This window comes from Dendrobium catenatum, unplaced genomic scaffold (assembly GCF_001605985.2).
Source record: "Dendrobium catenatum unplaced genomic scaffold, ASM160598v2 fragScaff_scaffold_314, whole genome shotgun sequence".
NCBI lineage: Eukaryota > Viridiplantae > Streptophyta > Magnoliopsida > Asparagales > Orchidaceae > Dendrobium > Dendrobium catenatum.
Window position 1 is genome coordinate 137,835 of NW_021318776.1, and position 14,782 is coordinate 152,616.

Consider the following 14,782-nt stretch of genomic DNA (forward strand, 5'->3'; position numbering starts at 1 on the left):
GCCTTCTGAAATGTATGCTTCCCAAGTGCTCAAGCAGTTTGTGAAGCACAACTAAATCATCTCGCAATTTCTTTTGATTTGTGTTAAGAGTTTTAAGTCTTAGTAGTGTATTATGTGTTTCTCTTTGATGTTGCTTTATTTGTGGCTGCAAGCTGTGTTGAAATAATGTCTGATCTTATTTTAAATGGAATGTTCATTTTTTTATTTCGTATTTTAAACTAACCTTGAAATTTGATATTGCTGATTGTTTTGAAAATAAAAAAGAAAAAAAGAAAAAAAAGAATATCCTTTTTGAAAAATGAACTAATTATTATCTGATGGAGCTGTTAAGTGATCACAAATTTTCATGGCATTCTAATATCAGATCTATCCCATGAATATCCATAAAAAAGCCAGTGCTCTTTGGACATTTTTCTCGTAATTTTAAATCCTTTCTTAAAAAAATTATCATGACCCAGCCCGGCCTGGTTAAAATAGATGATTATCTTGTTTATGATAATAGTAAAATGAAAGTGTTAAGTTTAGTGGCTCTTTCCAATACAATTGCTTGCCAAAACTTCCCCATTAGCTATTTAATAATTAGGGTTTCCTATTTTCGTATTATTTTAATTCAAAAATTACGAAAATATAATTTTTGGGAAAAACCCAAATTTGTACCATTAAAAACTCCCCTAAGATGATTTGAAACAATAATCATGAAGGGATTTTCTTAAAAATTCAAGAATACGAAAAATCCTAATTTCTCCAAACTAAAAAATTTTGGAGAAACTTGTGATTTCATGGTTAAAATCCTTTCCTAAACCTCCCATATCAATCTCCTAAAGAAATTTGTAGTTTTCATTAAACCCTAAAAATTTCTCCTAAAGAAATTTATATGAAAAGGAGAAATTTCTTGTTTAAAAACTTATCTTAGTCTCCCTTGAATCTCCTTCTACGATTTCCCTCAAGTTTGGCCACCTGAAATCGCCACCCGTAGCCTAGCCGTCGCTTCCCATCTGCCTCTATCTCCGTCTCCTTTTTCGGCTAAACGAAACAGTCGTGCGAATGCGAAGGGACCGAATGGGTTCGGTCCCTTAATGCTTTGGATGTTTGGGGAAGATTCCAAATGACTCAATTGCCCTTGCATGCTTTAATTCCCTTAAGACAATGATGGGCTATTTAGTAATTTTAAATTTTAGAAAACTTTTACGATTTTTAACTGGGAAATTTTCTGTAAGTCTTTTATACCGATTTGCTCGGAATTTTATATAGAATTTTATAAAATTATTTTCGCCGAGATCCGTGATTTTGAAAATTTGCCAAATTTCGTTGTGGTGCATCGAAATGGGTGCAACTCTTACAACTAACATTTTTCGGTTTTTACATAAACTTATTTCCCCATACAAATGTGTTGGATTCTGCGTTAACACCATTTTGTTCAGGACTCTCCAGATGATACTAACTGTGGCTGCTCACAAAGCTGAGAACAGGATGAGCCTCTCTGCTTTGGCTGCTTGTATGGCACCTTTACTTCTTCGCCCACTTCTGGCTGGTGAATGTGAACTCAGTAATAGTTTTCAAATGGATAGTGATGAATCTTTTCAACTTTTGCAAGCTGCTGCAGCTGCAAACCATGCTCAAGCTATAGTGCTAATTCTTCTGGAGGAGTACAAAAATATATTTGATGTAAATTTCTGTCAAACTTGTCTTGTTGCCGTTAGATTGCTGCCCATACAAAGATAATTTTACATGTTGAACATTTTATTTTCAAGGAGCTAATCGTCATATGTCTATGACACTACCTTCAGGATAACTCTTTTTCTTCAGAGCTTTACACTGAGTCAGAAGATGATGATATTGAGGATGATGAATCAACTGATAATGATATCTCCCAAGTGGATGGATATCGTGATGCAGAGAATGACAAAAAACCAGATGCAGAGGGTAATATGGATCATTCTTATAGTGAAACCTCCAGTGGAAGTGACAATGATGTTGGTAGTGAAGATGATAGTGATTTGGGTAGTGATGTTGACAGCGAAGTTGGCGGTAATGTTGGCAGTCACATAGGCAATGATGTTGGCAGTAATGTAAGAAGCGATGCTCATTGTGATGTTGACAGCAATGGTGTTAGTGTTGTCAGGAGTGATGCAGGCAGTGATATGGGGAGTAATTTGTCAAGAGACCAGGTTATATAATAAAATATGATTAAGAAAGGCTATAGTTTAAATGAAGCTTATTTATTTAGTTGTTTATATAGCATCTCAAATCTATCTAATTGCACGAATGGCCCTTAACTAATCTTTTAGCTTAAGAATGAACTTGGTCACTAGTCTTCTCTTTCTTTTCATTGCATTTGTATTCTTTTCTGATTTCATTCCTTTTGGTTCTTACATTTATGATTTGAAGAGGAATTTGATTTCTTGCCTTTTTAGTTGTAGTTGCTTGATTAAGTTTGCCTTGAAGCCAAAGCTAATTTGGTTGTACGTTGTATTGTGGTAATCCAAACTGTTAGGAATTTATCCCATTGTTTTTGGTTTTGGGAACATGTTGTTCGAGCCAGAGGGACTCAGCATTTACATGTTTAGACTCTGACCACTCTGACTACTATAAACTATTAATTATTTTAATACATTTTTTAGCTTGAATTCTGCAGAACTTTTTTCTAAATTATCTTGGTTTAATTTCTTGTAAATTTTTGTTAAGTAGGCAGGTGCTATTTATGACATAGAAGTCTGAAGTGCAGTGCTTATTTTATATAGCGGCTGCAAGTGCTTAGTGAAACCTCATCTAGGGGGAATAAAATAATCTAGGCATATGGTTTTACCGTCGTGCCTTGAAGAATTGGAATGATTTTCTTAATTATCTCTTTGTTTTATATGTTGTTAATTAATTATGATTTTTCTAACTCAGCTTAAAGATATTTCCAACTACTTCTCCAGTTATCATGCAGTTTGATGCTAAGATGAATGCATTTGTTATGCAGGACATTAAAGACATTAGTGCTCATTCTATAGCTGCTAGAAATTTGGAGGTTGTTGAAAACACTGCGATAAGTTCAAAAAAAGTCTCCGCATTTCTCCATGATGATATTTACCTCAAAACATCTGCATCTGCCCATGACCAATCGTCAGCATATATTCCATCCTTTGGCAATGCTGACATACAGCATGATGATGACTTGCCAATTGAAAATACTAACTCAACCATACCACTTTATCAAGAGTCTCATGAGCCCACTGTCGGTTTTTTGTCTACAATTGTAACGAATAATTTAGTTAATCTCAAACCTTCTGCCCCCAGCATAATAAAATTTGCAGAACAATCAAAGGAAGCAAAACCTGCTATGCGAAATAAATTGGGGCGTACCTCTGTGAGTATGGCCATATCATTGCTTTATTGTTACTATGTTGATTTAAAACTCATTATTTTGGCTTCCAGGCAAGGAAAAACCTTTCAGTGGACTCAATTGAAGACATCAGTGATGATGAGTAAGACATTTACCTCTCCTGTGTGCATTTCCTCATTTCCTTTCTTTTTTTATCTGGTTTCATTTTATAATATGCTATGCTAAAAGAAGCTTCGAACTTGTTTAGCTTAAGTGTTTGTGTATATACGGTACAGTTTTATGAAAGTTTAGCTTTTTGATATTATCCTAAAAGGTTGGGCTATTTTACATCATTCTAGAAGTTCTTTGATCGTTTTCTAGACTATATGAAACATTGGTATACATGACTGGACCTTTCAGAAACTATGGTGCACAGTTGTTTTTGTAATTTCATGAAACTTGCTTGATTAATGACAAACAGAAATGTTTTTGCAATTACTAACTTTATTGTAATTTTTGGTCTTGCCTTGGCTCCTCCTCCCCTCAATTACTACAAGGTCTGCTATTCAGAGGCTTGAGAATGCCCAGATAGATCTTCTAACTAAAATTTCAGAAGAGGTGGTTACTTCTTGTTGTATTCATGTGTTTTATTTCCAAGCATTTGCATTTTTCAGTAGTGATGTTTTACTATCGTGTTTATGTTAATCAGATAAAAGGGAATGCAGTTTTGCAAGCAAGTTTGGACAGGCGAAAGGAAGATTTGCCAGAACGTCGTTTGGCTCTAGAGAAAGAAGTAAGTGCTGCATATGTGAGATTTTTTTCTGAAATGTAAAGAAAAGTGTTGTATCAACCCTTCATCTTGCAACAAATATTTTACATTTACCTGAAGCCATTACGTTAATTTATATATGTTTTATTGCAAGTCATAATTTAACTTTTTTTTTTGAATAACGACTTTGGCTTCCTATTTTACTTACCAGTTCTCTCACACTAATTTCAGACACTGACTTTTCTACTTTGGTTGTTGCCGTGCGAACCATGTCAACCTATTTTTCATTTCTTGGTTCCCATTAGACGTTAAGCCGCTTTCACCTTGTTATCCTTACTTTTGTAACAGATCCATCTTCTTATATTTTTGTAAATTTTGTTATTTTCATTTCACTGTTTATTATTAACTTCTATAAAGATTGATGGCCTTATCAAAAAGTTTGGCATAAGCTTCTATGAAAGTTTCTTTCCACAATTCACTTTAGAGGCTGCTCTGTTTGGACTTTCAAATTTAATCTCACCTCTCATATTATTTATATTTCTTCTTTTTCATATAAAGACTTAAGATACCAAAACATACAGTACTTCCATACTTGATCTTATTTCTATGCCTCATATATATATATATATTAAAATTGGGAAATTTAGATTAAAATCTTCATCTTTTATTTGTTTGCTTCCTCTTAGGGGTGTAAACGAGTCGAGTTGAGTCGAGTATTTGCCTTATCAAGCCTGGCTCGTTTAGTCGAGCCGGCTCGGCTCACTTACATCCCTACTTCCTCTCATCTTCTCAATGATATTTTTTTTTTTGCATTTTGTTTATCACGTGCTTTAAGTTGTAGAGTTATGTACAAATTGCTGCTGTCATGACACTTACGATAAAATCAATCATAATGTTATCAGATGCATAAAACATTGTTATAATGATATCAGATACTTAGTGTTTTCCCATAGTTTGGTTCGATAGTTAGAAATTTCTCGCCAAATAAAGGAATTAATTGGGTTAACTTAGTTTATTACTAATGCAATAAGCATGCAGCTGCCGTAAGTGTCAATTATAGAAAGCTAAGCAGTCCATGCTTGATATTTTGCATTACTCGAAATAACAAGACATGTTTTGATAAAAGGACTTAGGACAGGCGTTCATGGTAATTAATTGGGTGAATTTGTAAAAATATTTCTGATCTTTGGCTAGTATTTTTGTCATTGATACATTAGTGTTCTATAGGTTTTTATTTTCATTCATTGCATATTGAAGTTTTATAGACTTATGCAGGACATTTGATGTTTTGGTTTTGGTTTGTCGAAGCGATTTTTGGTCTGCGCTGCTTTTGATGTCTAAATTGCATGTAGTAAATCAAGTTTTATAGACTTATGCAGGACACAGTTATGAACGTAACGTGCTATCCACTAAAGAAAATCAGGAGCTCGTAACAAATGCACATACCTACGAGCCGTTGTAGAAAATTTGTCACATACACAACAAGCTATCTACAAGCAAGCACATCAAACCTGTAATGAATACTGGCACCTACGAGCCACTGTAGAAGACCCGTCATGTATACAATCTGCTATCTATAAGAAAATATAGAAGAACTGTAGTAAACGCAAATTCCTACAAGTTAAGCTGGCGACTATTGAATGCCCGCTAATGACTAAAGAAAAAATCCAACAAAGCTTGCAATGCACAATAGCTTGCTCGTGAAGCTAGGATGTCATATTAGCTAAATCAGCTCACTTGCAAGCAACATGTGGAAGGTTTCTGATGCCATGTGTAGCTCATTTGTAAATATAAGTACACTCCTGCAAACTAAGTACTGAAGAAAACAACAGCTTGCATAAGACGAAATGAACTAAACTGCATTGCCGGTGCGCAATTAATGAAGTGTAGCATAACGCCACCTGATATGCAGCACTCCTACAAATGGACTAAAGCCGTCTACAAGCTTCTAAATAGAATGTTGCAAACATTCAAACGATAGCTGTCCGCACAATTAATTAGTCCCAAATATTTTAAAATGCTCCCTGTACATGCATTGCAATAGGCATAATAATTCATGCAAACAAGTCACTCGGTATCACAACGTGCAATATGCTACAATTATGTATAACATTTACATGCTGACGTATTGCACAAGCATGCATTATCATTATGCAAGCAAATAGGCAAGACATAGCTGTATTATACATGCATATCGTATGCCGCCACATTAAGCTTGTGCGCAAAATGTAAAATATCATTATATGCGCACATACACAAATATGATGCATATATCTATTATATTGCATACATACCACCACTATGCATACACATCATGCAAATACATTATTCAAATTGCATGCAAATACCTACACTTGCATGGGCTCCGACGAGCGAGATGTATGCATACACGTCTAAGGATACTGTGCGGGTAAAAAATGAACTTAGCTTTGAGCCCAATCCTTCTACATAAACAAATAGAAGTCGACACGATTCGAACTGTTAAACAAATATGCGGTCACGACAAACGAGATATTTGTTTTATACATTGATATTGGGCTTTCAATGTCTATAACAAAAAATATCACTAACAAAGACATAATGCTGGCGAACCCGATTCTCTGTCGGCAAGTAGAAAAAGTTGACAATGTTTGACAAACAAAATGAAAAAGGTCTATAAATACCCCGACGATGATCGCGTTGACAGAAAATCTCAACCCGAGAGGACTACAAAAATTCAAGCAAATGCATCCCAAATGCCCATAAAAATCCAAAATTTCAAAAAAAAAAAAAAAAACCAAAATCTAAATATTTAAAATTGAAAAAAAAAACCAAAATGTTTAAGGCAAAAATACTAATCAACCTTCCACAACAGTTTGTAGAGGTGGAAAAATTAAAAAGCCACTTCAGCTCATAAATAGCAAATGTCTGGTCGATAATATCAGTATGATTCATTTTCAATCCATCTCTTGTTAGTAAGGGCGTGTCACGTGTTCTTTAACCGGTGGTTTTGCCGCCAAATGACACCACTGGTAAACGATTATGATCGGGACCCTCTGACTGGGTTATTTTGATGCCAAATGTCACAATTATATTACAGTCATGGTCAGAGACCGTATGTTCAAACACAAGGTGGATTGACCAAGTATTTCCCTATTTCGGTTGGGTTACTTCAAGGATCAGCCTTAAGCCCATATCTTTTTGCTTTAGTCATGGATGTTCTCACTAGACATTTGCAAGAGGATGTACCTTGGTGTATGCTTTTTGCTGATGATATTCTTCTTGTTGACAAGACTAGAGAGGGAGTTGAAGGTAAACTTGAATTATGGAGGTCAACCTTAGAGTCTAAAGGTTTTCGCTTGAGTAGATCTAAAACAGAATATATGAAGTGTAATTTTAGTAGTAATAGACCTAGTGAGGGGATTGTGACTTTGGGCGATCAAGTCATTAATAAGAGTACACGTTTTAGATATATTGGATCTATTGTTCAGAGTGATGGTGAAATAGATGGGGATATTATCAGCAGAATCCAAGTTGGATGGTTGAAGTGGAGGAATGCATCGGGCTTGTTATGTGATAGAAATGTACCCCTCAAACTTAAGGGAAAATTCTATAAGATGGTAGTGAGGCCTGCAATGCTTTATGGTGCCGAATGTTGGCCTTTAAAAGAGAAGCATAATACTAAGTTAGTTGTTGTTGTTGTTGTTCTCAGAGACCGTATGTTCCCCAATAATGTTAAATCTTTGAGTGGTGAATCAATATGATATAACTGATAGGGCACAAGTCTCTCTGTTAGCTAAGGTGGATTCAAATTTATCCCCTTAAACAAATATTCACCCCATGTCTACGAGGTTCACTTGGACGAAGCAACCCATGGCTACCGACAAGGATCCTCCTGTCAGGTTGGGTCGACTATCTCCTCTGACTAATTAGTAGACTAGGGGCCATGATGACTTGGGACGATGGAACCATGAGATCTTGATCAGGTTCATCATCACTCCTGTCATCATCCACTTTAAGTGTATGGTGGTAAATTTTAAATTTTAATTTTCTAATACCTAAACATGCTGCTACTATACGCCGGATACTATGTATATGTTTGAAGACTAGCCTTTATCGAAAGTTTTATCTCGTTATCGGGAGGAGTAATGAACTATAGGGGCTTGCGCCTATAAGAAACTTTAACTCAGATCATAAAATTTTTCATGCAAAATGAGGGTGAAATATTTGGGTCGTGACTTATCTACAAATCCAATCTATCTTATGGAACTTTGCCTTGGAATTTACTTGTTAAAACTCTCCTTGATTGCCTGGAAAGAAAGAAAGGGCTTGCAGAGAAGCCGAGCTGCAAATTTTCGGAGCCCACATGATAGTGTAAAATTCCTTATTTTAAGTAGAGTGCATATGTCGGACCTCATTTAACTTTTGTTTAAATAGGCAATTGCATGCCCAGTTTGATTTAACTTGGCACAAATACCTACATTAAAGACATCACAATCAACTTTAAAGATATAGTTGAAATTAGGATGGGCAAGGACTGGGCTTTTGTCACAGTTTGCTTAAGTTTTTAAAAACTAGACTGGGTTGGAAGTCTCCAAATGAATTTTCTCCTTGTAAGAACTTCAGTTAAAAGGAGCTGCCTCAGAGCTAAAATTCTTAATAAAATGTTGATAGGACATCAAGCCTTCAAATGTTTGTGAATGATTGGCTTATAGGCCAATCTAAAATAGCTTGAACTTTTCTAGCTGCATTTCTATCCTAACATTAGGTAAACATATCTTGGAAAATTGATTTTGCAGTTATTTGCATTTACCAGGATTTGCATACAACTTTTCTTTTCTTGGGATTTCAAAAAGTTGTCTTAAATGTTGTAAATGATTTTCCATCGTGCAATTGCAAATTCAGATACTACTAAGTATACCATTACAAATTTTCCCATAAAGAGCCTACATACTTTTGTCATCAATCACATAAAAGTGATTGTAGCATTAGATAGACCAAAAGACATCATCATCCACTCATATAATTTATCACTTACTTTGAAAGCTGTCTTCCATTCATTTGTATTTAGTGATACCCACTTCATGAATCGATTTTGGAAAAGAAAGATACTTTATGTAATTGATCAAATAAAACATCTAAATGATGGATTAAAATCGGTATTTTATTGCAATATTATTAAATGCTCAACTATCTATACACGTACTCCATATGCCGTCTTTCTTTATGACTAATAATGTAGGAACCGCGCAAGAACTATCACTCTCTCAAATAAGACCTTTAGCCACGAGGTCTCTGCTTAGTTTTATAATTCTTCATACATCTTAGATCACATACGATAGGTTGAATGCTGGGGAAGCACTAGGAATAAAACTAATCATATGTTGGGCATCTCGCATGGGAGATAATCTTGAGGGTAGCTTTGTAGGAAATAAATCTTGAAATTATTGTAGTAAAGGTCAAACTTCTTATGGAACATCCCTCTTCTTTATTTCCTTCCATAATTATGAGGGCATATGTAGGAATTTCTTGCATTGTTTTTAGGAATATATATTTAGAAATTAGAAGTTATGTATTGGTTCCGATCTTTTCTTTAGTGTCATCTTTTATTGACGTCAAAACCATATTTTAACTTCATATTTGGCAATATAAGTGTTTTAAAAATGATGGTATGCCTATCATATTGCCATTTGTTGTCCTAATAATAAATGGCAAGCATCCATGGGGATCACATTGCACCCACCTCTTCTTGCAACTTATTGCCTGGGAAAAACTCCATTAAACATTGTTTGGATTTTTTATCTCATTTCCTTTATGCAACTAGAATAATTTATAGGGTGTTGGGTGCTGCCAAGTAGATAGGTTTAATTTTTTAACCATCTAACTAGAAACAACATTCTCATAATTTCTCCCAGCAATAATAATATCACACTCTTTCCCTTACACGGTGCATCTAGTATGGAAGATGTGTCAAAGCCAATCAGATTCAGGATATCTAGTTGCGTTGGAAATCCGATGAACCAGAAGAAGTTTTCCATCATCCGCATACCTTGATTGCTTCTCCTCATCACCAGGGTTATCTTCTATTTCATTCTCTTCTTTGGGTGGGGCTTCTTCAACTAAAGACATGTCAATTTGATGCAATTTATCCAAAGCATAGGTATCTAAAACATTTTATTAATGAGTTCTTATTACTTTATATGTTACCTTTATTGTTTCCCGATGCTTGTGAATGGTTTTGGAGATTATTTTTAGGGGTTCCTTGGGTTGTGTCATCATAGCGTTTCTTTCCAGCTCTACTAAAGACTTGTCTCCTGCCAAAGGAAATGCTCTTAGTATTGATTTGCTTTCTTTCAACCCTTAGAACTAATTTAGTGACATAACGTCGAATTTTGTTGTACTTATATGGTATTTGTAATGGTAGGACGTAAACCGCCGAAGAATAATATCACTGATCTCACGGGTGCAAAATGCATCACTCAATTGTTAATTATCATTGTTTGTAGATCCATAACTCAATCCACTATTAATCTCGAGAGACATGATGATTATATTCATACTTTTTTTTTACAATCTTCTGTCACTCCGTCAATAATGTTCCCGATCATGGTAGTCTTCCCTTAAATGAGTAAGCTTGTGAATCACATCTCATTCTTGTTTAGAAATAATGTGTTTAAAATCATATTTGTAGTATATGATTTTCTTTAGTACACCATGGTATTGGAGCTTGTTTCATTGTATTTCTTCCCTCTAATACTTAGATGCTTAAGTGCTTAAATAGAACTATTTGTCAACCAGGTGAAAATGCCAAGTGGTGATGATTGGTTTTCTTTCTGCAATTGAGGCCATGTCAATACTACTTGATACATTAAATATGTTTTCTAGTTTGTAAGTGCATTTTCAAACTATTGACTTCCTCAATAGATTTCTGAGTCTAATTTTGCTGTATATGCAGGTGGTAAGGTTGAAAGCAATATTGCAGAAAGAGAGAGATTTAAGGTCACACTTGGAGTCTGGTTTGATGAACCTACAGTCCGACAATTTAACCACCTTAGCTTGTTTAGATCGCAAGGTTATGTTGCAGAGCATTTATTTTTTCATATTTATTCTTATACTACATTTTTTCCCATAAAATTTTTGTTTATACAGAATTCATGGATTGCCTTTTTATAGATTATTGCCGATCTTGAAGAAATTGCTCTTTCAGTAAGTGATATCAATAATTTGAAGCACAATATCACTGATCTCACTGAACAGCTACACCATGGATGTACTACTTTATGTCAATCCTGCGGTCAACCTATTTATAGAAGGTCTCAATCAGATTCATATGACACTTTTTTTATATGCACTATTGTCTTATTTCTTTTCTTTGCTTCTGCAACATGCATTTGTTCTTTGGTAAATTCAAATGTAAGGATCCCATGCTTTGCTTGATCCCTCTTTGGACTATTGACCACCGGATATATGTAAAAAAAAACCAGAAAACTGCTAAAAATCACAGAAATCCCGCTTAACTCGTACAAATCGGCGCCGAAACAATCATCTTCCGCCATTTCTGCTCCAATCCCGCCTTGGTTCTTTTCCCTTCGCATCTTTCAATGCCTAGCCAAGTGAAGCCTTCGCTCCTCTGGCTTCCTCCGATTCCGCCTCCTGCTCTTGTCTCAAGAGTCGACCAAGCTGACCGACCTCCCTTCCTTCCCTTCCCGTTCTTCATCCACCTCTAGACCCGACCAAAGTTTCAAGCTATCCGACCTACCTACCTGATCGAAACCGAACTCCAGGCCGTTTGATCCTTGTCTTTTGGCGACAGAACCAAAGCAGCGACCAAACCTTCCACTTGCGATCCTCCGTCTGACCTCAATAGAGCCGAAGCCTGAGCTTCTCTCCTCCGATTCCCTGTCTCTTGCTGACCTCCAAAGCTGCAAGCTTCAGTCGCCTCTTACACTAGATCTTTGCTGAGCTCTTCCCATTGCCTTCCTCTGCTTCAACCCATTAAAATCAGCGACCGACCCGCCTCCCCCCTATCATCTCTTCTTTGCAAACCAACTCGATCCCAAGTAAGCTTCCTCTGACATAGCCCTAGCTTGATCTTCTACTGAAGCCACTCGACTGAATCCTCTTACTAGAGCCTGTCCCGATTCCTCCAAGCCTAATCGAACCGTCTGACCTAGCCCTCACCCTATCTCTCTCTATAGGTAGTCCCCCTCTCCCTCTCTCTACTTATTAATAACTAATTAATATTAGTTATAATTAATTACTCATTAATTACAATTAATTAATATTAGTTATAATTACTTATAGTTATACTCATTAATTACAATGAATTAATATTAGTTATAATTACTTATAGTGAGGTGGGTGATCCCTGAAGCACTCATGTAGCATTAGGGGACAAAAACTAAGTACCCATACATGGGAAAACCACTATTTTTTTTTAAACAAGTGCCAAAGACTCTTAAGCGCTCATGTGGCGTTGCGGGGATTGAAGAAAACACAGTCGCGTTGTCACCCGACATCTACCTAAAGCGCTCATGTAGCATGGAGGGGAAGGCTGCCTCTGGGTTTTTTCTCTAAATGGGGGAGACGTTAGGAGGCTGCCGAAATTTCATCTGAAGCACACATGACTTGGACAAAAATAAAGGACCTAAGTGAACAATGAAATGAACTTGCAATTCAAACTTAAAAGAACACAAGGGACTTAACATGAATACAATTGAATGAGCAAAAGAACTTGAATCAAACTCAACCAAACATAATTTGATTTGAAGTTGGACTTGAGAAGAACCTGATTTGAACTTGACCTGAACTAAACACGAACTAGTGGACTTGAACATGAACAGGACTTTTGAATTTGGACTCGTGCTGAACAAGACTACAGGGAACAAGACTTGTGACTACAAAGAAAATTTGACCAAGGAATATACAAAGTGCAAATCATGGATTAATTGATTCAAATGCATATATTAATTGGTCCTAATCCTCTAAATGAAAGCCAACATATGAGCAAGGGATTGATTTAAATCCTAACACTAAGCTCTCAATGAAGGATAAGGAAGTATCATTTCAATTTTGAAAGCGAATACTAAATGAACTTGTGGAGAATGTTGAAATGAATTTCAACATACAACATGGGACATATGGAGAAAGGCATTCAAACATAATCAATATGTAAGAAAGAGTCAAACGAAAATGCAATCAAAAAGCAAAAGATCATTTGTGATATGCAAGCATTAATTGACAATCATGGGTTCTCAATCAAGATCAAATGGAGAATTCATATAGAGGGGCGTGACACAAGTCACTAAACAGTGGATTAAACCTTCAAATGATAGATGCACAATCATAGATGAACGATCCTATTCATCCAAATGAAAATTATCACATAAGGAGTGATGAAATTGATATGGCTCGAGTCATTCAATCAAATTGGTGTGCTTGCAATGTCTAAATGAGGAATGTGGAAATATGCCTACAAACAGTAGTGTAAGGTTTCCCACAAATAATTCAAAGTCTTCTTGCCAAGTAAGGTATAAATGTCAAAAAACATAATGATTGTTGGGAGCATTATGAAGTCACCTTCAAGGACGAGAATCCCACGATGCACATAATAAGCCACATATGAATGGCAACGTAATAGTCGTGCAGTGAATGCTCCAACGTCCCTGCAAATGGCGTCGATCAATTAGCAAATGAAGGCTACAGTCCCTTACAACTACTAAAAGATCAACATGCAAGGAATATAATAACCAACTAGCCAATGTATATGAAGAGGTTAGTGGCGGACATAACAATACCCTCCTGCGAATGAAGAAGGTTGATGCACACAGCAATGTGCTTACAAGTGGCTTCAAAAAACTTATTAATAATTATAAGAAGCAATGAAAAGCATACAAGCGAACATAATGACCCAGTGACCAGTTTGCATGAGAAGGTTAGTAATGAATACAAGCACCTACAAGCTATGTAGCAAGAGCCAGTGAATATTGCAATGCTCTTGTAGTTAACTATCATTCAACATCAAGCAAATACATCAGACCTCTACAAGCAAGGGTAGAAGATCTACAATACATACGAGTTCCCTTACGAATACAAATGTATGTACAACATGCCACCTATAGGTAGATGCAAAAAAACTTCAGTAAATACAATATCCTGTAGTCAAATTCAATCTGTGAATGAATACATCTACCTGCAGCAGTAGTGGACGCATTGAGGTACATTTGTGCATTATAATCTATATGCAGAAAGCAACTGTGGGCTCCGAAAATTCGGCCCCGTCCTCCGCTCGCTTTTTCTTTTTATTCGGCGAGGGAGTTTTAACTGAATAAGTTATTTGTGCATTATAATCTATATGCAGAAAGCAACTGTGGGCTCCGAAAATTCGGCCCCGTCCTCCGCTCGCTTTTTCTTTTTATTCGGCGAGGGAGTTTTAACTGAATAAGTTCCGAGGTAAATTTTGGAAGGCAGATGGATTGTAGATAAGACACTACCCAGAGATTTCGCCCTCATTTGGTGAGGACTTTATGATATGAGTTCTGTTTTCCTATAGGCGCAAGCCCCTATAGTTAATTACCCCTCCCGATCACGAGATAGAACTTTCGATTAAGGCTAGTCGTCAATCAGATACGTAGAGAATACGTGTTATCTGGCATATAGTAGCAGCAATGGGCTTAGGATATTGGTAGAAATTGGATTTGGAAATTGGGTTTGGATTTGAGAATTTG

The 14,782-nt window shown here is 36.1% G+C and overlaps 1 protein-coding gene across 1 annotated transcript in view; it reads left to right on the forward strand.

Annotated features, from left to right (window-relative positions):
- Positions 1–14,782, forward strand: part of LOC110100808 (rho GTPase-activating protein REN1) — a 67,338-nt gene that overhangs the window by 33,549 nt on the left and 19,007 nt on the right. The window contains exons 13-20 of the mRNA XM_020828483.2: positions 1,422–1,665; positions 1,788–2,168; positions 2,966–3,352; positions 3,421–3,470; positions 3,865–3,925; positions 4,017–4,100; positions 11,011–11,127; positions 11,229–11,368. Coding sequence (XP_020684142.1) covers positions 1,422–1,665; positions 1,788–2,168; positions 2,966–3,352; positions 3,421–3,470; positions 3,865–3,925; positions 4,017–4,100; positions 11,011–11,127; positions 11,229–11,368 — 1,464 coding nt within the window. The remainder of the gene's footprint in view (positions 1–1,421; positions 1,666–1,787; positions 2,169–2,965; positions 3,353–3,420; positions 3,471–3,864; positions 3,926–4,016; positions 4,101–11,010; positions 11,128–11,228; positions 11,369–14,782) is intronic.